This window comes from Colius striatus, chromosome 4 (genome assembly GCF_028858725.1).
Source record: "Colius striatus isolate bColStr4 chromosome 4, bColStr4.1.hap1, whole genome shotgun sequence".
Classification (NCBI taxonomy): Eukaryota; Metazoa; Chordata; class Aves; order Coliiformes; family Coliidae; genus Colius; species Colius striatus.
Genome location: NC_084762.1, coordinates 95,610,856 through 95,631,741, shown reverse-complemented (window position 1 = coordinate 95,631,741; position 20,886 = coordinate 95,610,856). Strand labels below are relative to the sequence as shown.

At 45.9% G+C, this 20,886-nt stretch overlaps 1 protein-coding gene across 1 annotated transcript in view; it reads right to left on the bottom strand.

Moving 5' to 3' along the window:
• The window catches only part of ADGRB1 (adhesion G protein-coupled receptor B1), an 88,380-nt gene that overhangs the window by 11,196 nt on the left and 56,298 nt on the right, over nucleotides 1-20,886 (bottom strand). Inside the window, exons 8-13 of the mRNA XM_061994925.1 lie at nucleotides 11,631-11,802; nucleotides 9,790-9,885; nucleotides 7,121-7,160; nucleotides 2,661-3,340; nucleotides 1,669-1,704; nucleotides 143-247 (exon numbers count right to left, since the gene is read on the bottom strand). Coding sequence (XP_061850909.1) covers nucleotides 143-247; nucleotides 1,669-1,704; nucleotides 2,661-3,340; nucleotides 7,121-7,160; nucleotides 9,790-9,885; nucleotides 11,631-11,802 — 1,129 coding nt within the window. The remainder of the gene's footprint in view (nucleotides 1-142; nucleotides 248-1,668; nucleotides 1,705-2,660; nucleotides 3,341-7,120; nucleotides 7,161-9,789; nucleotides 9,886-11,630; nucleotides 11,803-20,886) is intronic.

Below are 20,886 nucleotides of genomic sequence, written 5' to 3'. Positions count from 1 at the left end.
CATGTGCTTTTTGCAGCATGCAATGATAGAAACTCGTGCTAAAGGATTCAGTGAGAGCTCCTAAACTTTCCTGCTTCTTCCCACGCTGCTGCTGGCACTAGAGGGCTCCAGGAGATGCTGGTTCTGCAAGTGTCTGACTAACCTTGCTGTCGGTTGTTGGAGACTCCTTCTCCTTCTCTGCGTGCTGGAGTTTTCTGTTCAGGTCCTGGAACATGTCTTGGTGACGTTTTCTTGTGTGCATGATTTTCTGAAGCAAACACAAAGGCCACAGGTCAGCAAACCCTATTCATCCCAACACAAAGAACATGCCTTCTCCAGAGAGTTGCATACATTATTAAAACCCAGCTCTGCCTCCCTGCAGTTGCAGTCTGGTGTGCCTAAACTGCTCTCCAAGCTCACTGGGGACTCAGTGTGGCTTTGCTTTTCTTTGCAGGATGAGATGGTGAGGGAAAGTGGAAAAGACTGATTTGTTTTGGTGGTATGAGGTACCCTGAACCTGCAACTGCCAACTGTTCATACTGCAGAATTTGTTCTTGACTGGCAATGTTCTACTAGCTAGACCTAAGAAGCTCTGATGACCTTCTTGAACTGAAACCTGACCTCATGCCCACTCTGTGCTCGGTGCATCTCCTTTGCAGACCTGCTCAGAGCTCACCCACACAGGTCAAATTTAGGTACAAGAAGTTCAATCAGAAACTAATGCACAATTTGCTTTATTTTTTTTGGCCCTGCTGCATTTCACTTCTACTTTTTACTGCCCATGAAGGACAGGAAGGACCAACTTCATAAGGATTTCCCTTTGTAATTAAGAGCATGTTGAATATGGCCACATAACTGGTGGCTCAAATAGTTTGGGATCTACTTGAAGTATCAGCTTATCATATCTCAGTTTCAGACCAAACTCTCAACCTGGAGCTGTGAAGTGATTGTAGCATTAAGGCAACTCCTCATGGGTCCTTAAGGTGATTTGGGTTCAGAGTAAGCTAGCATCTTTGAAGGAAAAGGATAGGTCTGGAAGGAAGGACACCAGGATAGCTGCACTAGCTCTCAGTGGCCCCATGGACCCTCTGTGGAGGATTGGCTCTTTCAAAGCTTTCCTCTCTGTGCCTCAGGTGTGAGGATAGATACTTTCCTACATAAAATACAGGCTTTTTCCACCCAGGCTGATTCTGTGAAGTTCATAATAGGTGTGAAAGACCAGGGTTGCCAATGGGTTGTGACAGTGAGGACATATTCCCATCCTTTCTGTTAAGCAAAAGATCTTGCCCATGAAAGGAGGGGCATTTTAGGCCCCCAACCACACATCCCTGTGCTTCCCAAACAGGAACGTGGTGCAGTCATCAACCATTCCATCAGCTCACCATAAGCACTTTGTTCACAGAGGAGAAGTCACAAGCCTTGGGCAAGCCAACATAAGGTCTTGATTCACAAATGTTTACACAGAAGCTCCATGAATTCAGTATGTACCAATATAAATCACCCACTTGTGTAGCTGCACAGGGCAATAACAGGCATCAAGCACAACTTCTGCACCTCATTGGTTTTAAACCCTTGAAGAAGCTTTGTGAAAGACAGTGCTCCTGTAAAGGTGCCAGGAAGAAAAGCAAGCAGCATTTCTTTTTGTCACCCTGTCCCTAGCAAAGTGCATTCAGAAAGGGAGGTACTCACCTCAAAATCTAGCTCTGCATACCGGGATTTCCTCCTCTGGGTAGTCAAAAGAAAAAGAGATGGGTGAAGGTTAGTAAGGGCTCGATGCTGCTGAGTGGGCACAAACTCAACCACACTGCAGGTAAAACAAGGAATCCTTCTCCTTCTGCTTCTTCATGCATCTTTAACACGTTTCTCTGGCTCTTCATGAGGGAAAGGGTCAGCCACTTAGAGGGAACTCTACCACTTGGCTTTGAGGAAGGCTGAGCATGGGCTGTAAACACAAGTTTGGCCAATTCAAGCTCTGTCCTAGTTATGAGCAGGCAGGTCATTTGTAGAACGGGAAGCAGAGATGAAGCAGCAGATCAGCTAACTGGATCTGCCTGAGCTTTTGAGCACCAGTCAGCTGAGACTGGTATTGGGACAGCAATGGCCAAGATCTGCTTGCTGACAACAGGCAAGAAATGGCCCAGATGCCCTAGGACAGACCTCAGTGGTAAGATATAAAGCCTAGGGAGGACTGGCAGTACATGTAATGAGTTACCATGGGTCAGAAGGAGAAGGCTGCATGTATGCAAAACCTCTGCCATGCCTCTGATGCTGAAAGCATGATGGGATATGCCTTAGGGACATTTTACACCTGCAGTCACTGGGGTCTTCTGACCTGTCTCATGACAGAAGCCATCAAAATGGAAAACAGAGGCAGTGGATAAAAAGAGTCATGCAAGCCACATGCCTTGCACTAAAATGAACAGCCTGACCAACTATTTTATTGGACTCTGCATTGCCTGTAAGGCTAAGGACAAGTTATCCACCACTGGCACACGTCTGTGAGAAGTCAGGAGAAGCTTTAAATATCACATGGCAAGACAATATCCCATTCCAACGATCCCCCACCATAACACTGTTACTGCATGCTGGGTTGTGTTTGGCCTGAGCTGCTTCTCTTGAAACACCTGGTGTGGCCAGTTTTTGAGGGGACTGTGAACCCCACAAGTAATTCACACTCTCACCTCCAACGAGCTCATGGAGAGGGTGGAGACGGTCTCGCTCTTGGACACCACACCGGAGTTCCCTGAGTCACCCGTGTCACACAGGCTGTTGGGAAGCTGGGACTCGTTGGAGATGTTTTGTGGAGCCAGCTGCTGCTGTTGCTGTATCATGGGGGAACTCTGAACCTCACTGCATGTCATGGTTACAGGCTCCCTTGGAGGACTCTTGACAACAAAGCCTGGGTCAGTAGCCATGCTGAGGTGGATGAGGCGTGTCTGGGGCATCTGGTCAATATTGATGCTGTATTTGCTCTCGTCTTTGGGCGGTTTGGCCCGTAAGGTAGACGTGTTGGTAGGTAGAATGACGTAGCTGGTGTCCAGAGTTTGCTCTTGTGCCCGGGACAGTTCAGAGTCCAACTTCTTGAAGATGTCACCATCACAGATGTAAATGGATTTAGGTGGCTGGTTCTTGTCCTTTTTCAGAGTGAGAGAGTGATTGCTGAACTCGTTCAGGTTGATGGCTCCCAGGTAGTGTGGTGAACCCTGGAGATGCATCTTGGAGACGTTGGCTGGAAGACTGTTAAAATTTGATGATCCCTTCTGGTGGTTGAGTTTCAATTTCTCTTCATCTGGCAGAGATGGACGCTTCAGTGTTCCTGTGATGGTTGAAGTCCTGCAGGCAGTGATGTCTTTATTCAGCACTAGGGAGACAGATGAGTATCCTTAGCACCTCACCTACATTGTTTGTTAAGATATCAATACACCTACCACAGTCACACCATGCTGGCATGTTCCCTTGGGACCTCTCAGGAAGAGGCTATGTTGGCAGAACAGTGTTCTCTAGTGTTGTTTTAAAAACCCAGGATGCTGAAGGCAAAGCTAAAGGCAGTCATGGGGAAAAAAACCCCACATTGCTCATTTTGAGAGAGTTCTCTCTGATGTCAATTTTCCAACTCAATCACAGCCAAAACTGCCAGCAAGCCAACACATATTGCCATCTTGATAACAGCAAATACATGTGGATACATTTAATGTAGGAGACACACTGCAAATGTGTGATTTATTTAAACATGTGATGTACTTGCATATGAGATTTACTTAACTGTGTGCCATATTTACACATCTGTAACAGATGTGTGTGTATATATATATATATATATATATGAAATCTATGGATCACTAGCCCATGGAGGAGTAGAATCCTTTAAAATAAAAGGTTGGTGTCAGATCCAAACCTATTTGGATGCAGGAAAGCAGCTGAAACGCAGCATTATCAATGATTTCACATGCAATTATGCACTTATTGGTTTTCCAAGCTCACTGAACTGCTTCACGTTGCTCTTTCCCCTGGAACGGGTTCAGTGTCAATAGTCTTTCCTTCTAAATTCCAACCTCCCTTCCAAAAAGCTGACATTCTAGAAATCATGGCAAGCCTTTGTGAGAGCTAATTCTTTCAGTTTCCCTTGAGGAAAGAAAGGAGTGCCATGAATATTCCTTAATAAGGGAGGAAAACCTCACACTGAGGACGAGGCGAACATGCCAATTAGGGAGGTGCAGAAAGGACACTCAGACACTCATTCCCATACAACACTCCACAACAAAACATCTGCTCCTTTTCTAAGCATAAGAATCTATTGCTCAGTTGATTTCAGGCTGCAGTAAAGACCTTTGGTAAGGTTGTGACGTCAGCTTTGATGCCTCCAGGGGATGGATGTCACAGATGGTGGGGCAGGAGTAAAGTTGTGCAGGACTGAAAGCTACTTACCTAGTATTTCATCACAGGAGAGGAGGAATAAATGCATGTTCACCTCTCATCCATCTCAGGAGGCAAAAAAGAAAGGTGCTTTTACCTATTTTTTTCCTTGATGGACTACAGACAAAGCTTTTTGGGGTAAACTGATACTATTCAGCTGCTCCAGAGGCAGGACGTGACACAGGCATCCCACACGACTGAGGATACACTGTTTTCTACCAACTCATCTTGGGTGCTGGAAGAGCAAAGCTCCCCTCAAAGACTAAGAGAGTAGGCAAGGCAGGATGACAAGAGATGCCAAGTAGAATAAAAGAACTTTGACAAAGGTTTTCAAGTTGAGCACACTGCGTGGAACTACGGCAGATGTGGTCATCTTGACACTGCTACAGGATACATCAGAGCACTACAGTGTGTTCTGTGTGTGTGGGGAGATGCTACTGAAGTCAAATCTTTCACTTGGTCAGGTTTATTGATTCAGGCTCTTCTCCCTGCTTATGTGAGGTGCAGAAAGTAGGTTTGGAGAGGTTCCCACTTGGCAATCTCCAAGCGTGGAGAGGAAGGAGCTTTCAGCACTGAGCCATGGACCCAGCCCTAGCAGTGAATGTGAGGAGGTTATGGCAGTATCAGGCATATCTCCAATCCCTCATAACACAAGAGCTGGTGCCTCCAGGAGAAATGATGTCCAGAAACCATTGGACATAGCTCTATTGCTTATTGTTCAACAAGCAGAATGCATTAGGATGATGCATCACACAGAATGGTCTCTGAAATGGGGACTACTATTAATTACTGAGCTTGGCACAGACTAATGGCACTTTATCAGAGGAGGAGTATCTCTGCAGGCAGACATCAACAAACACATTGTATGCTGGCAAAGAAATGGAAGCCTAGGCTGTTAGCAAGCTGCTGGTCCAGGTTCTTCTACCCTGAAGTCATGTGAAAACAATGAGCTTCTCCTTTCCCTTTGGGAAGCTCGAACTGGGAGTAAGAAACACAGCAGCAGATCCAGAAAGGCTCCTTTCTTGCAGGAGTGCAGTAGCTTCCAGGTTAAGATGGGTTTCTGGATGTGTGTGCCAAAACCCAGCCTGGATGCATGTTCAAGTTCAAGTCAGAAGTGAGTTCAAGTCAGACCTGGTCTCCCATGCACGATTTTCACACGGGATTGTTTTGGAACTGAGATCTTTGGCATCAAACATGAAGGAGAATGATAAATGAGAAGAAGGAGACAGGTAGAAATTAGATTAGAGAGTGTGTGAGAGAGAAATGGAAAGGAAAAAAATGGGCAGACCCTGAAAAGAGATAAATGGACAGAAAGAGACCATGAAATAAGATATCACAGGGATAAGTGAGATAAATTCACTCAGACTGTGATAAGCAAAGGCAGAGGGAGTGAGGCAGAGAGGACAGGAAAAGATAAATAAGATATAGACAGATATTAGATAGATAAATGACAGTGACAGTGATAGACAATACACAGTGACAGAGACAAATGCTGACAGAGATAGAAATACATAACAGGTACAGCAAGACAGACAGCTGAGGACAGAGATAAATAAGTGATTGCAAGGTAGAGACAAAGAGATGAATTATAGATAGACACATTAGAAGTAGATAAATAAATGATAGATTAGATGAAGACAAAGAGAAATGAAAGGGAGAGGCAGATGGGTATAGAGAGGAAAAGAAAGAGAAAGGAGGTAGTGAGAGAAAGAGACAGAGAGAAAGGAATGAGGGAGGAAGAGAGAGGGGAAAGAGGAAGGAAGGAAGGAAGGAAGGAAGGAAGGAAGGAAGGAAGGAAGGAAGGAAGGGAAATATTCCCATGATGGTAACTGAAGACACAGTATGTACTTTCCTTGGCTAGGAGAGATCCTGGTTTGGAAGATATAAATATATGCAAGTGCCAAGCAAGCTGGTATTTCTCTTGCTTGGGAGAGGGGAGAAATCTGGGAGAGTAAATGGAAGGATAAACATCTACAAAGGGTAAGAAATAAAACCTCAGCCAAATGGTCAGGCATGCCAGGACCAGGAAGAGGTTAAACCTGCAGAGATTGAACAGGTAGCAAAGGAGAATCCAGACAGCACAGACATCCCCAGGGCAATAAGAGAAAGGGAGAGAATGGGGTAAGGGACTGTCAACTCATGCAGATCTTCAGGATCAAAATGAATGTGTGTGATTGAACACACAGCAGGGAGGTGCAGGCAAAGGAGGAGAGATCTGACCCACCTCTGTACGTACAGGCAGCTTACCACTGCTCTAGGAGTGTGTGTGGAGGCAGGTGGAGCAGAGAGAAGGCTCTCCAGACCTTCTCAAAGACACCTCTCCAGAGCACGGAGATGTCTGAGGTTGATGTGACTGCTGTCACACCCTTGGGCAGGGGCTGCTAAAGCAAAGAAGGATCACAGTAGGAAGAGATGGATCTAATCTCTTCTTCCTTGATGCTCTTCTCTGCCACTGTGTTACATGGCACACAGGTAAGAAACAAAACCATGGGGCAAGGCTTAATCTCAGTTAAAAAGCCAAGAGACCTACAGTAAATAGGATAAGCAAAGCATAAGGGATAATTAGGGGTGTTGCTTTCTTCTGGCCAGGGTGGAAAGCAAGGGCAGCCCACACAAGTACATGCAAGCCACCAAGACACACACAAATAAAACAGGAAGGGAAAAAAAAATGGCCTAGTTCAATCCCCAAACCAGGTCACTTGCTGATTCTCACCTGTGATGTGCTCACCTGATCTACAAGCCATATCCACGTCCTTCTCAAAATCGGTCTGAAAGACAGAGAACACGGAGGATGTGGTCAAAAGGGGGTGGTGGGGGACAGAAAGGCATTTGGAAAAGGCAGAAATCCACTTTTCATTAGTGAGGCAGACACAAGCATTGCCAGAAAAGGCAAGGAGAGATGTTTTGCTTGGACTTTGGCAAACAGGCCTCTTCTTTCCACCTGTGGCTTTTGAACCTCAGGCAGTGTAAAGCTGTAACATTGCTTTTCAGCTGCATTCATCTGCTCATCCTGGGCTGCCAGGAACACGTTAATGCACCTTCCCAAAAACCAGGGAACTGGCTCCTGGGCTGATCTGCCTTGGATATATCATCCCCACACTTAGGCTAAGTGAATTACCCTCATTAAAAAGATCTGGGGACGCTGCTGAGAATGCTCCATACCCATTGAACCTTCTTGTGACCTATCACCCAGTCACACAAAGTGGATCACAAGTCTCTGCTTCTGAAACTCTTCACATATAAAACCAGTGGTCCCTAAAAGGCACAAAGTAACTTTTCCAAGCAGTTTGTAGAGCCAAATGAAACTCCTTCCTTCTCTCAGTATGAGTTAATCCTTTTCCTAAAGCTTTTAGCAGATAACATTTCAAAGAACTGGATACACTAAGTCACTGTGGGCCACGAGTTTTCATGGCACAATGGCAAAGCTCCAGACTAGCAAAAGATAGAGGAGTTCACTGATTATTTCTAGTGGCATTTCAGAAAGAAGGGACTTCATATAATTGCACTGATGTGATGAAATGCATCCCAGTTTAATGCTTTGAAGGGTGTGAAATAAAATCCCCATCTCCCCAGGATAAACACTTCAATATTAGCAGGTTGAGATCCAAGAGTTTTTGAACAGCTGGCTGAGGAATTATCTCAACCTCCCTGACATTAATTTCTTAGCAAATTGTTTGGGATATCAAATAATTCTGAACAAAAAGAAAAAGAAACAGAAGAGAAATGACTTGTAAATGTGCAAGTGGGATGACAGAGAAAAAATATCATCTCATGTTCATGATAGGAGTTCCAGAAACAATGCAACCAAACAGCCTGCACTAGGTCTACTGATAAATAAATAACATATAGGATTATATTTAACACCAGTCAACAAGATTGTGTGGAAAACAGGTTCTAGTGAGCTCAGCTTCTTTTCAGTTGTTGGGTAGATTTGCAGATTACTGGGAAAGGCACCAGTAAAAATGCTACCCTGCAAAGCTTTTCATTTCTTTGGTTATTTTACAACTCAGTCACCATAAAATAGAATTGTGCCCCTCTAAAAATATCAGTGAGGAGTCATCATTCAAGTCTAGATTCTGCAGCTTTTTTGTGCCTGAGTGTGAAGGAACTGATTGTAAGCTCTCCACTTCTCAATACATCCATCAACAGTGCAAAAGCAAATGTAATCTCATGGTCTAAAAGACTTGTAGCTGACACAAGAGTTTTGCAACCTGGTTGATAATGAATAGAAACAGGGAGTTCTACAGGGAGACAAACCCCCTGAAACTTCAGCTTGAGGTGGTGACAATAGAGTAACAAATATAGCACCCACGTTTCTGAAGGATGCTGAGTCTCAAGGGCATGTGGAAAAGGGTGATGTGAATAAATTGAAGGCAAACATCTCGTGGAAGGAGCATGAGAAAGCTCAGTGTGTTAACTTATTGAAAGGAAGATTGAGGCTGGGTATTATTACAGTGTCTGCTATTGAAGGAGCAAAAGTAATAGCATGAAAGGGGCTTTCTAATTACAGATAAATAGGCATAGCAAGGAGCTGTCTGAAAATGAGAAGACTCCATACTCAAATTAGGAAAGAGATACCTGTATTTAACAAACACACATGAGGTCTGGTGGAATTATATGTATCTCTTGATGTTTGGGGAGGCTGTGCTGTTTGAAACGAGACCTTGTACCCAAGCACAAGGTATTTAGCTTAGCACAGGAGTGCCTGGGAAAAAAATGCCATTGTGTTACTAGATAGGCCTAGTATTAACTAGACATTCTTGGGACTTGTTCAGATCTTTTGATTGTCTTGATGTCCTTACCCCAATTTCAGAAATCAAATGTCTCTTACATCTATATCATAACACTGAGGCAGATGCAAGACTATTCCCCACAGCTTATTCTCCTACAAGGCTGTTTGTAAAAGGACTTACACAACAGGAATAAGGTTTACAGTGCTTAAATTATATTCCCAGTGAAGCAATGTAAACAAGTGTGCTTTTGAGAGAAACACATCCCTTTGAGACAGTACCTTACAAAAACAACCCAGCACACTGTGATCAAAACCGTATTGAACTAGTCCCTCCTACCTCCAGCTAGGACAAAGTACCATGATGGGGATGAAAAGGTTTGGAAGATCCAGAAGGTATATTTTGGTTTTGCATTTCCTGGGAAAGAAAGGCTCTCACCAAGGTGTGGGCAAAATTTAGTGTGTAGGATTGAGCCCCTTAAGACTACAATGAAAAGAAACTGGATTTGGGTGAAAGAACCTACATAAAGTGTTACATTTGCTCAACAGGAGGTTTAAAGTAAAAGATTGCAAAATCTATGATGGACAGAGCCCTTTGTTTTATCAGTCATGAGTTAAAAATGCCCACAGGTCCTTTAGTAAGAGACTAGATGGTAGTTTTTCCCTACCATTAGCTGAGCGTGCCCGTTCTGAAATGACCCCCCTGAGTCTCCATTGCCCTCTTCCTGACGATCTACAACTCGGCACTTCACGGCATCCTGGACCTGCAGGGACAAATGGATTTGCACAAGTTAACAGTTGGACATGGACACCAAACTGTATTGAACTCTGCTGAAGAAATAAAGCACTTGGTAGCTCAAAAAAAACCCCATGGAATCTACTTTAGTAACATTCACTGTATTTGTTTCAAATGGTTTATATCTTCTGTATCTCATTTATCAACAGAGGCATTCAAAGGTTTCACAGGTATCCTGGGGGACTGTGTTGGCCACTTCTTGAATGATACAGTCAAGAACAACAATCATAGAATCATAGAATGGGAGGGGTTGGAAGGGTCCTTTAGAGCTCATCCAGTGCAACCCCCCTGCAGAAGCAGCTCCCACCTAGAGCAGCTCACACAGGAACGTGGCCAGCTGGGGCTTGAAGCCCTCCAAGGAAGGAGCCTCCACACCCTCCCTGGGCAGCCTGGGCCAGGGCTCCCTCACTCAAACACTCCAACAGTTGCTCCTGATGTTTCAATGGAACTGGTTGTGTTCCAGCTTCAGCCCATCACCCCTTGTCCTGTTGCTGGATACCACAGAACAAAGTGCTGCCCCAACCTCCTGACACCCACCAGGGAGATATTTGTCACTATTCATGAGCTCCCCCTGAGCTCAGTCTCCTCTTCTCCAGACTAAACAGCCCCAGGTCCCACAGCCTTTCCTCACAAGGAAAATGCTCCAGTCCCCTGATCATCTTGGCAGCCCTGCACTGGCCTCTCTCCATCACCTGCCTGTCCCTCTTGAGCTGGGCAGCCCAGCACTGGCCACAGGACTCCAGCTGAGCCTCAGCAGATGTGGCAGAGCAGGGGGGCAGCACAACCTCCCTGGCCCTGCTGCCCACACCCTTCTTGATGCATCCCAAGGTGCCATTGGCTTCTTGCACACCAGGGCACGCTGCTGTCTCAGTATTTTGCAGCTTGCAATACATTCACAAGGGATGCCACTGTGTAAATCATTATATTGAGATCTACAACATCTGCAATAGGTATCTGACCCAAAATGCACTGAAATCGATGGAAAAAAACCTGTCAGTGCCTGCAATGGGAGCTGGATGCAGGCTCATATTCATAATGCAATGAGTTGGAGGAGCCTCAGCCAAGCAGTGGTGCAATTCCATTGATTTCATTGGTCTGACATAAGAAATTAATGTTTTACTTAATTTAAAGGAGCTGTACAAGGAGAAAATGAATATTGAACCCCTCCACACACCTTTCCTGCCTCTGTTATTAATAGTCTGTCCACCCAGTGGGGTGAAAAGAATGAAAGAAACAGAAAAGATTAATCTTTTTCTTCCCTGATATAATTTACCTTTGTAAATAACCACAGGGAGGCTGGGGAGAGTTTACGCAACATCTTTTGCTTGGTTACTGCTAGCTTTTCCTTCTAGCTGGAATATCTAGGCAGCGATGCAATCACTCTGTAAGTCGCCTCCCTCCCCAATTGAAATGAAACAAAAGAATCTCCTCCATCTTCCACTTCCAGAGGTGGCACGAAAACATTCTGGAAATGTTAATTTTGTTGTGAAACAAGCAAAACCTGACATGTTCAGCTGATCTAAGGCTGAACTCCAAACTTCACTCTGCAAGACGAGCAGCGGCTCACTTCCCATTCCTTCTGACCGACGCTGTCGTGATCCTTTCTGTGGTCAGAGGATTCAGAGTAGCTCACCAGGCTCATGGGACATTTACCAGATGTTTTCTGTGGGAAATATGTTGGTTATAGAAAGGAGAACTACTCATCCACCTCACCTCCCGCCGTAGGATGCAATGGACCATAACAATGACAAAGCCTTCCAACGAGTCAAAGACAGCAAAAAGGATCTGGAAGAGCGCTGAGCGGCGATCTGTGATGGCCAGAACTGCAGACATCCAGGTGAGAGCCAGGAGAGGAAGGACCACACAGGAGCTCCAAAGGGATGCCCTGTCAAAGGGAGAGGAAAAGAGCCTTGAGCTCCACTTCACCCTCTTCCAAGTGCGATGCTAACTGAGCCTCCCGATCCCACGGGGCTGCAGAAGACTTCTTCAGCAAATACATACTTGTGTTAGATGTCTTCTGAGCCCCTCTCACAGGGAAGCAGGGAGATGTTTTCAACACTCACACTACCAAAGCAGGGGACACACATTTCTACAGGAGGGACTACTTTTCAATGGTGCAGTCATGCATAAAACTGGAAGGTGGGGAGGAAGGATGCAGATATCTCACTCCCCTTTTCACGCCCTTCCCATTCTGTGTCACTAATCCACAACGATTGCACTTCCCAAGGAGGGGTTTGAGACAAAATACAATCACTGCAGGTTGCCAAAGGGAAGGGGAACACTTGCAGCAGAGACTGGTTTGTCACGATGGCTGTCAGTACTTGGGTTACAGACACTTGGACTTCCACAGCACATGGAAGACACCGACACTGGGGACATGTGTCACAGTTTCAAGTGACTAAAGCAGACAAGCATAGAGCTGATGCTGAGACTGAGAACTTTGCTGTTGCTCCTTTACAGCTGATGGTCCCTACAACACTACACCAATGAACACCAGGACAACTGATACCTGAACCCAGTTTTTGCTGTGAACAGGAAATTTTCCTCTCTCTTGGCTGATCTCCCCAGGTGAATGCTTTGAAAACAATTACAGTGGGTTGGATATTGAGCAATTATTGTAGGTTTATTCTTCAGATTGTAAGTTTATCACTTCAGATTCAAGACATTTCTTAAGTCACAGGACAGAAACTGGAATAAAACCAGTTTTCTGTAATGCAAGTACTGCCCCATGAACATCCAACTTTCCCTATGAATGATGGCTCTAGAAATGAGAAAGCAGCTCTGTTCCCTTGGACTCTTTAGTCATTCAGCTCTCTGACCAAAAAGGGCCCCATGCAATTTTAACAGCTTCTCAGGGAGATTTTAAACTGTCAGTCATCCTATAAATTCAACCTCACTGGTGCACCAAGAGCACCAGGAGAACTGCTCTGCAGGCTTTAATCTAACAAAAAAACGAGTAACCCAATGCACAGGCTGAAAAACAAGTTGAACTTTATGATTTAGCTGCTTAGAAAACCTCAACCTGTCCACTAACAGGCAAATACAAGCAACACAGTAAATTACAGGACAAATATCATTACAGAATCTCAAGGGTTGGAAGGGACCTGGAAAGCTCACCCAGTGCAGCCCCCCTGCCAGAGCAGCAGCACCTAGAGCAGGGCACACAGGGACTCATCCAGCTGGGTTGGGATGTCTCCAGAGAAGGAGCCTCCACAGCCCATCTGGGCAGCCCCTGCCAGTGCTCCCTCACCTCAACAGGGAACAAATTCTTCCTTGTGTTTCTTTGGAGCCTCTTCTGTTGAGTCCTTCCCAGTCCCTTGCTCTGTGTGTCTCCATTTGGGCAAACTACTCAACTTGCTTCTGAGTTGGGACATCCTGATGGACTTCACTATTGTTCCTGACATAAGCAGCATTAAATCACCACTTAAATCTCTGTCTTCCCAACCAGATGTAGAAAACACCACCTTCCTTTCCAACTCAGATGATGAAAGTGGCATGCCACACATTCATCTGGAGTAAATCAGGATTTTTCCAACTGAGTTGTGCAGACTTGCACCGAGTCAGAGGGTGGCCTTTCGCCTCTCTGATTCACCTTGCAGATGCCTTCTCAACAGTATTCATCCCTTACCAATGTTATGGAAATGTTGCTTGACACTTAATGCATAATCTTTACTCTCAGGCAGCAGATGGTAACAGGTCACAGGAATAAAACTTACTCTGATTTAACTTTCAGAGCTCTACTGAGCTTTTGAAATACTGAATTCTTTAAAAAGAGCTCTATTTAAAAGAGAATCAAATCAAATCAAGGCTGAAATTTCAGAAGAAAACTCAGGGGAGGATAATTGGGTTTCCTGTGACATTGCCCTTAACTCTACTTGCTTTGAGCTGAATTCATAGCACAACTCACACTTTTGCCACCTTTCCACCTGTCCCTTTTCTAGGAGGTACTATGCATCTTTAAAAAGTTCCAGAATAACTTATAAGACCTCAGAAACTTCATGTTATGGTGCCATGTGATGTGAAATTAAATGATCACGGAATCATTTAGGTTGGTAAAGACTTACAAGATCAAGACCAACCATTCCCCCAGCACTGCCATGGCCATCACTAACCCATGGCCATCACTAACCCATGGCCATCACTAACCCATGGCCATATCTAAACAGCTTTGGAATCGCTCCAAGGATAGGGACTCCATCAGCTCCCCAGGCAGCCTGGGACAATGCTTTGGGGAAGAAATTGTTCCTCATCTCTAATTGAAACCTCCCTTAGTGCAACATGAGGCCATTTGCTTGTTATTTGGGAGTAGAGATCGAATCCCACTTCACTCCAGCCTCCTGTGAGGGAGCTGCAGAGAGTGCTGACCTCAGGCCCCTCTTCTTCAGGCTCAACACCCCCATTCCCTCAGCTGCTCCTCACAGCACTTGTGCTCCAGCCCCTTCCCCAGCTCTGGCCATGCTGCAGCCCCTCAGTGACCCTGTGGCAGGGAGTGAGGGGCCCAGCACTGAACAGCCCTGGAGCTGCAGCCCCTCGGCGTCCCTGTGGCAGGGAGTGAGGGGCCCAGCACTGACACAGCCCTGGAGCTGCAGCCCCTCGGTGTCCCTGTGGCAGGGAGTGAGGGGCCAGCACTGAGCACAGCCCTGGAGCTGCAGCCCCTCAGTGTCCCCGTGGCAGGGAGTGAGGGGCCCAGCACTGAGCACAGCCCTGGAGCTGCAGCCCCTCAGTGTCCCTGTGGCAGGGAGTGAGGGGCCCAGCACTGAGCACAGCCCTGGAGCTGCAGCCCCTCAGTGTCCCTGTGGCAGGGAGTGAGGGGCCCAGCACTGAACAGCCCTGGAGCTGCAGCCCCTCGGCGTCCCTGTGGCAGGGAGTGAGGGGCCCAGCACTGAGCACAGCCCTGGAGCTGCAGCCTCCCCAGTGCTGGGTACAAGGAGTATGATTTGTCATATAATGACATCATGATAACCTAATGATCTTTCATTATGGATTAGTGTTATTCATTATGATCAAATCCAGGGCTTTCAATCCTTCAGACAAAGGAATTAGCTGGCAGATCCTCTTATCTGTCCCAAACATGACAGCACTCATGATGAGTGCCAGCAGCATGAAGGGAAGATCACTACAGTGCTTTATGGAAGCATGATGTTTTATTGTGTGATGAGCATGAGATGACAATGCTACTCAGCTGTACAGTTGCAGTGTCATGTTGTTCCTCCTCACCACGCCACGCCACTGCTGCATTGCAGAGGACGGGAGTTGCTTTGGGATATGGCAATGCCACGGCCCATGCAACCAAATGTAGTTACAGTTATGTGTGACAACATGATAACACTGTCCACAGCTTTACCTAGCATGGCAAAGCCTTAGCCTTATGAAAGCACAGCAGACCCATCTCTGGCAACAAGCAGATGATGGCCTTGGGTCAAAATGTCACAAAATAGCTGGGGTTTTGGTTTTTAGCTAGCTGGCAGCCTTGAGAACCTTCATCTTTGCAAAAGCAGCAGGATAAACTGGTAGCACTTAGAGCATAGTGATGGAAAAAGCCAAAAAAAATGGGTTTAGAAACAAAGTTCTACATGAAGACAGATTGAAGCCTGCACCCTGATGAAAGGCAAGTGCAGGGGGACAGCAGGTACATGGCAACAAAGATGTAAAGGACCATTACAAAGAGATAAGTGATCAATTCTTCTCATTGCTCAGCACTGACAGGGCAGGGAGTACCATAAGCTACAGAAGCAGCAGAAGGAAAAAGAACTTTCTGCTTCAAAGAGCAGCTCCTGGAGAGGAGCTCTGAAAATAGGCCCATGGTAGGTGGACTCAACACACCAGACAATGGATGGCTCCTTATTGCTGTGCAGAGTGGCACATGCTGCTCTGAGGGTGCTATTTCTGCATCACAGCTGTTCTGCTGCAGGAAAACCACAGCACAAGGATTTACTAAATTCTTCCTCTCGTGCTTTATCCCTCCTTTAACTTGCACTTCTCCTAAAAGCAAGAGCATCACTCTAATTTTAGGGATAGTTCCAGAGAAAGTCCCTTTAGCTCAATGCCCACGGAACCAAGACTGAAAAGGGTGGGTGTTGTGTGTGCTTTTCCCTTGATAGGCAACACAGAAACACAAGACACTGCTTTTATTTTCTGCAAAAGATGATTCTTGTCTCAGTTGCTGCAAGCTGAACCGTGCAAGTAGGGGAATGAGAAATCAGATGCCTCCAAATGGACAGGCAGACAATGAAGTAGCTATGGGCAGGCTGCTGGATGCTGTGCTTTCATGCCATGCTATTCCAGAAATGAACCTCTGAAACCTATGAGAGAGAAGCTGGGAAGGGTGTGAGCAACCCCATCAGGAACATGCTTTAAGTGCCTCTACCAAACAACTCTGGCTAATTAGGAGCCAAGAATCCTCATTGGCATGTGATTCACATTACAATGGCAAAGCTGATCCAAGATCTGTGGTGAAGGCCAGAAGAATGGTGGCAGGGACAGGAAATATCATCAGGGCTTTGCCTTATTGACAACATCATTTAAGATAGATTTGGAGGAAGGAAAACAGGAAGAGTTCAGCTGCAGAATGAAGCAGACAGCAAAGGTAGATGAGGACTGAGTGAAATAATTTGTGTGTTGCTCAGTGGTCCCTTTGTAAGGGCAAGATCATAGGACAAACAAAACCAGTACTGGCATTTATTGTCTGAGGTATTCTATCTGCAGGGAAATAAAAGACACAGAGGCTCTTACAAGAGCCTTCCAATTTCTATCAAACCACTTAAATTAGAAAAGCAGGATGAGATCTATATTTCATATCCCTTTTTTTTCCTGCTTTGAAGATGAATCAGAATATGTGATTGATGGCAGAGCAATGTCAGACAATAGGGGAGAAGGATTTGAGACTGGCTCACTTTTCAAATGAATTTACTATGAACTGGATGCCTTTTTCTATTTAACGGTCTAATTTGTGACTAGCAAAGCTCCTGCTCGTTCAGCATCCCTCTCCAGTCACAGGAAACCCAAATGCAGTGACCTGCTAATTCCAGACTCGTGGAACACGTGTCTGGACCAAAGCCATCTCCCCATCTCAGCTGGGCACTGTTGCAAAAGGTAAGTAAATTACTTTAGCACTGAAAAAGAAATGAGATTTGGGTTGGGTTTCTTAACAACTCACAGGAGCCTCCAGCTCTTAACAGAGCTGGTTGCACCTTCTCTTGTCCATAATGACAGTTGGTTGCTTTTAAACAATGCGCATTTTTTTCCCCCCCCTAAATTCTTTTGGATTTCACAGAAATGGTTCCATTTGGAGGAAGAAAAAAAGAAAAGGAAAGGGGAAAAAAAGGAGAAACCCTTGTGTTTTGATTTTAGAGCTCTGCCTTTGGAGATCTGGCACTCAGCTGCCTATTTATTTTGTTTAGATTAATTAAAGGTAGGAGTTTGGAAATTGCAAATGTCTAGATCTGAGGCACGTTTCACAGACACTACTGTAGACATCAAAACCCAGCACTGCTTGGAAGTTGTAGAAATAATAAGATTGCAAGAAAGGGAAGGAATAAAAACAAACCTTCCCTCGTTGCTCTCCCTCCTACTTTAACCTTTGTGGGGAAAAGAAGAAAGCCAACTATATAAATAGCAACAATTTCTCCAGCAGAACAAAGCTCTGGCATTTTCTCCTTCTTTTCTTTCCCCCAACTCCAGCAGCATCTAAGAAGAGATTTAACAGCATTTGACTTTTCTAACTCAGAGCTATGAAACGCTTTTAAGATTTTGAGAACTAATTCCGAGTACTTTTAAGGTCTAAAAGAGGCAGTCAACACTTATCAAATCACAACTGTGGCCCTGTGAGGTACTAAACTTAACTCTAGACTTTTAGAAGAGAAAAAAAACCCACATTTATAAGTGATTGACCACCTCATTTAAATTAATGCTCAGCGCTCTGCAGAGAACAATTCAAGCACAGAATCATAGAATGGTAGGGGTTGGAAGGGACCTTTAAAGCTCATCCAGTCCAACCCCCATGCAAGAAGCAGCTCCCACCTAGAGCAGCTCACACAGGAACGTGGCCAGCTGGGGCTTGAAGCCCTCCAAGGAAGGAGCCTCCACACCCTCCCTGGGCAGCCTGGGCCAGGGCTCCCTCACTCAAACACTCCAACAGTTTCTCCTGATGTTCCAATGGAACTGTTTGTGTTCCAGCTTCATCCCATCACCCCTTGTCCTGTTGCTGGCTACTATAGAAAAAAGGGATGTCCCAACCTCCTGACACCCACCATTTAGATATTTGTAACTATTAATGAGCTCCCCCCTCAATCTCCTCCAGACTAAACAGCCCCAGGTCCTGCAGCCTTTCCTCGTATGAAAGATGCTCCAGTCCCCTGATCATCTTGTGTCCCTGCACTGGCCTCTCTCCAGCACTTCCCTGTCCCTCTTGAGCTGAGGAGCCCAGCACTGGACACATGACTCCAGATGAGGCCTCAGCAGGGCAGAGCAGACAGGGAGTAGAACCTCCCTTGACCTGCTGCCCACACTCTTCTTGATGCCCCCAGGCTGCCATTGGCTTCTTGGCCCCGAGGGCACATTGCTGGCTCATGTTCAGCTTATTATCAATCAGGACTCCCAGGTGTGTCTCTGCAGAGCTGCTCTCCAGCAGGTAAATGCCCAGCCTGTGCTGGTGCAGGGGGTTGTTCCTTCCCAGATGCAGGACTCTGTGCTTGTCCTTGCATATGGTCAAGTGTTTGACAAAGCTGGAGTTTGAGGCCCCTGTCTACCATCAAAATGAGGAGGAACCACATCTTCAAGCCTGTCATCATAGAATCATAGAATGGTGGGGGTTGGCAGGGACCTTTAGAGCTCATCCAGTGCAACCCCCCTGCAGAAGCAGCTCCCACCTAGAGCAGCTCACACAGGAACGTGGCCAGCTGGGGCTTGAAGCCCTCCAAGGAAGGAGCCTCCACACCCTCCCTGGGCAGCCTGGGCCAGGGCTCCCTCACTCAAACACTCCAACAGTTTCTCCTTATGTTTCAATGGAACTTTTTGTGTTCCAGTTTCATCCCATCACCCCTTGTCCTGTTGCTAGAGACCATCAAAAAAAAGGGATGCTCCAACCTCCTGTAACTCCATGAACTAAATTAAATAGGGGTGTTAAACATATACCCAGCTTCCAAGAAATGAAGAGTCCCTTTGTCTTCCATGGGCTGTTCACATGCTTAGGTCTAGGCATGTCATAATGTGCTTTTCAGGGTCGAGCCCATCAGCTTTTGCTCCAGGGATGTTGCAGGAGTCCTACACTACTTATGGCCCACAGAATGAGGTCAGGGAGAGTTTGGGGATGTGGGGAGGTGGGAAGGGACAATGGGGGAGAGAAAACAAAGGAGGGCTGGTGAGTGCAGGGAAATGAAAGGAGGGAAATTAAAGAAACTGAGGGAAAATAAAACCAGAAGAGAGTGGAAAGAAAGAATGAAAGAAAGAAAAGAAGTTGAAATTAGAGGAACTAACATGGCGTTACTGGTGGCTGTGGCCGAAACTTCAGCAGAAGAAACTACTCCACACTTGGAACATTTGAGCGTCATGCCGTAAAGGGGCACTGCCATCTGACTGCAATTAAAACCAAAAGACTGAAACAAAACAAAACACTTTGCTTATGAACACAAACGTTGAAAGGAAAGGGAAAAAGAGAAGCCCAAAAAAAAGAAACCACAAACCAAAACCAAAAGAGAGCAAGGAGGAAAAGAAAGGAAGGAAAGAGAAAAGGGAACCAACCAACCATACCCAGCTTGAAAGGAGAAAGACAGGCAGGGATAAAAGTCATCTGTACCACTCCAGATGCGGGAAATGGGGACAAGGGACAACTCAGACACGTGTTGGTGCCGCTGGAGAGGGTGGAACTGTGTTGGTGAATGTTTGGCCAGATTCAGGGTGTCTCTCTCTGGCACCCAAGGAAGAGAAAGCAGTTCTGCTCTCCCACTTCCCATCTTCTTTTTGGTTTGGTTTTTGAGAAATTGCTCTTTTCCCTCCTGGCCTTTTTGCTCCAAAACAAGAAAGGTGACAGGGTTGTACAGTAGAAGGCAAGAAGTAGGGCTGTGGGGACTGTGTCTGCTTATCTTCTTTCCTAAAGCAATACAAGGGATGTCACATATTTTCTCCACTTGCCCTTGTGTGCTAACCCTTGGTGGAGATACATGGGCAGCTGAAAATAACAGGAGATAGGCCACTGTTTTGTTGGTTAAGCTGTGCTGGAGGACATGCAGATGGGACTGTTTATGTTCTGGAAGTTAAGCATGAATTGGGTGTTTACTAAGACCATCGACCTGCCCTGAAGTGAGCCAGACTGGCTGATTACTTTTGAGACATTTCTTCTCTCAGAGCTTGTTTTGGAGCTGAAAAAGTTTTTGGGCTGAACCCTGAGACTTATTCACATCAGTTGCCTCTGCTTTTTCTGGCTGGGGTCAACCACATATTGGGGGCTGCTGGTATAAGGGGCTGCAGGAATCTGCTAAAGGGCACGTCCTCATGATTTTTAGAAGCTGGTGTGTATGAACCCACCTAGCTGACAAGTCAGCTCTCACTCAGGAACCCAGAAGCCACATTAACTTGGCATTGGCCCCGTTTCTTCCCAGAATTTATGAGTGTGTGTGCACTCTCTGACTTGCACAGATAGATATCCACATCAGGCCTGCCTAAGAAAATGTGCAGGGGTCTGCAAAGCATTCTACACACAGTTCCTGATACTAGAGAAGGCACAAGCATCACTGCCAAAGGGTAGTAGGCTTGTCATTCTTGGCTGATGGCAGTGCAGCTGGGTGAGAGGTGATGTTTGCAGGTACCAAATGTCGAGGCTTTTACAGCCCAACCCTGCCTGGGAGAGAGATTTGGAAACTTGAGAGATCTTCTCTTAACTTTTACAGCTTTGTGCTCAGCCTCACTGCAACAAAAAGGAAGACATCCCCATGAACACCAACACAGCATTATCAGTGGTCCTAGTGGCCCACTT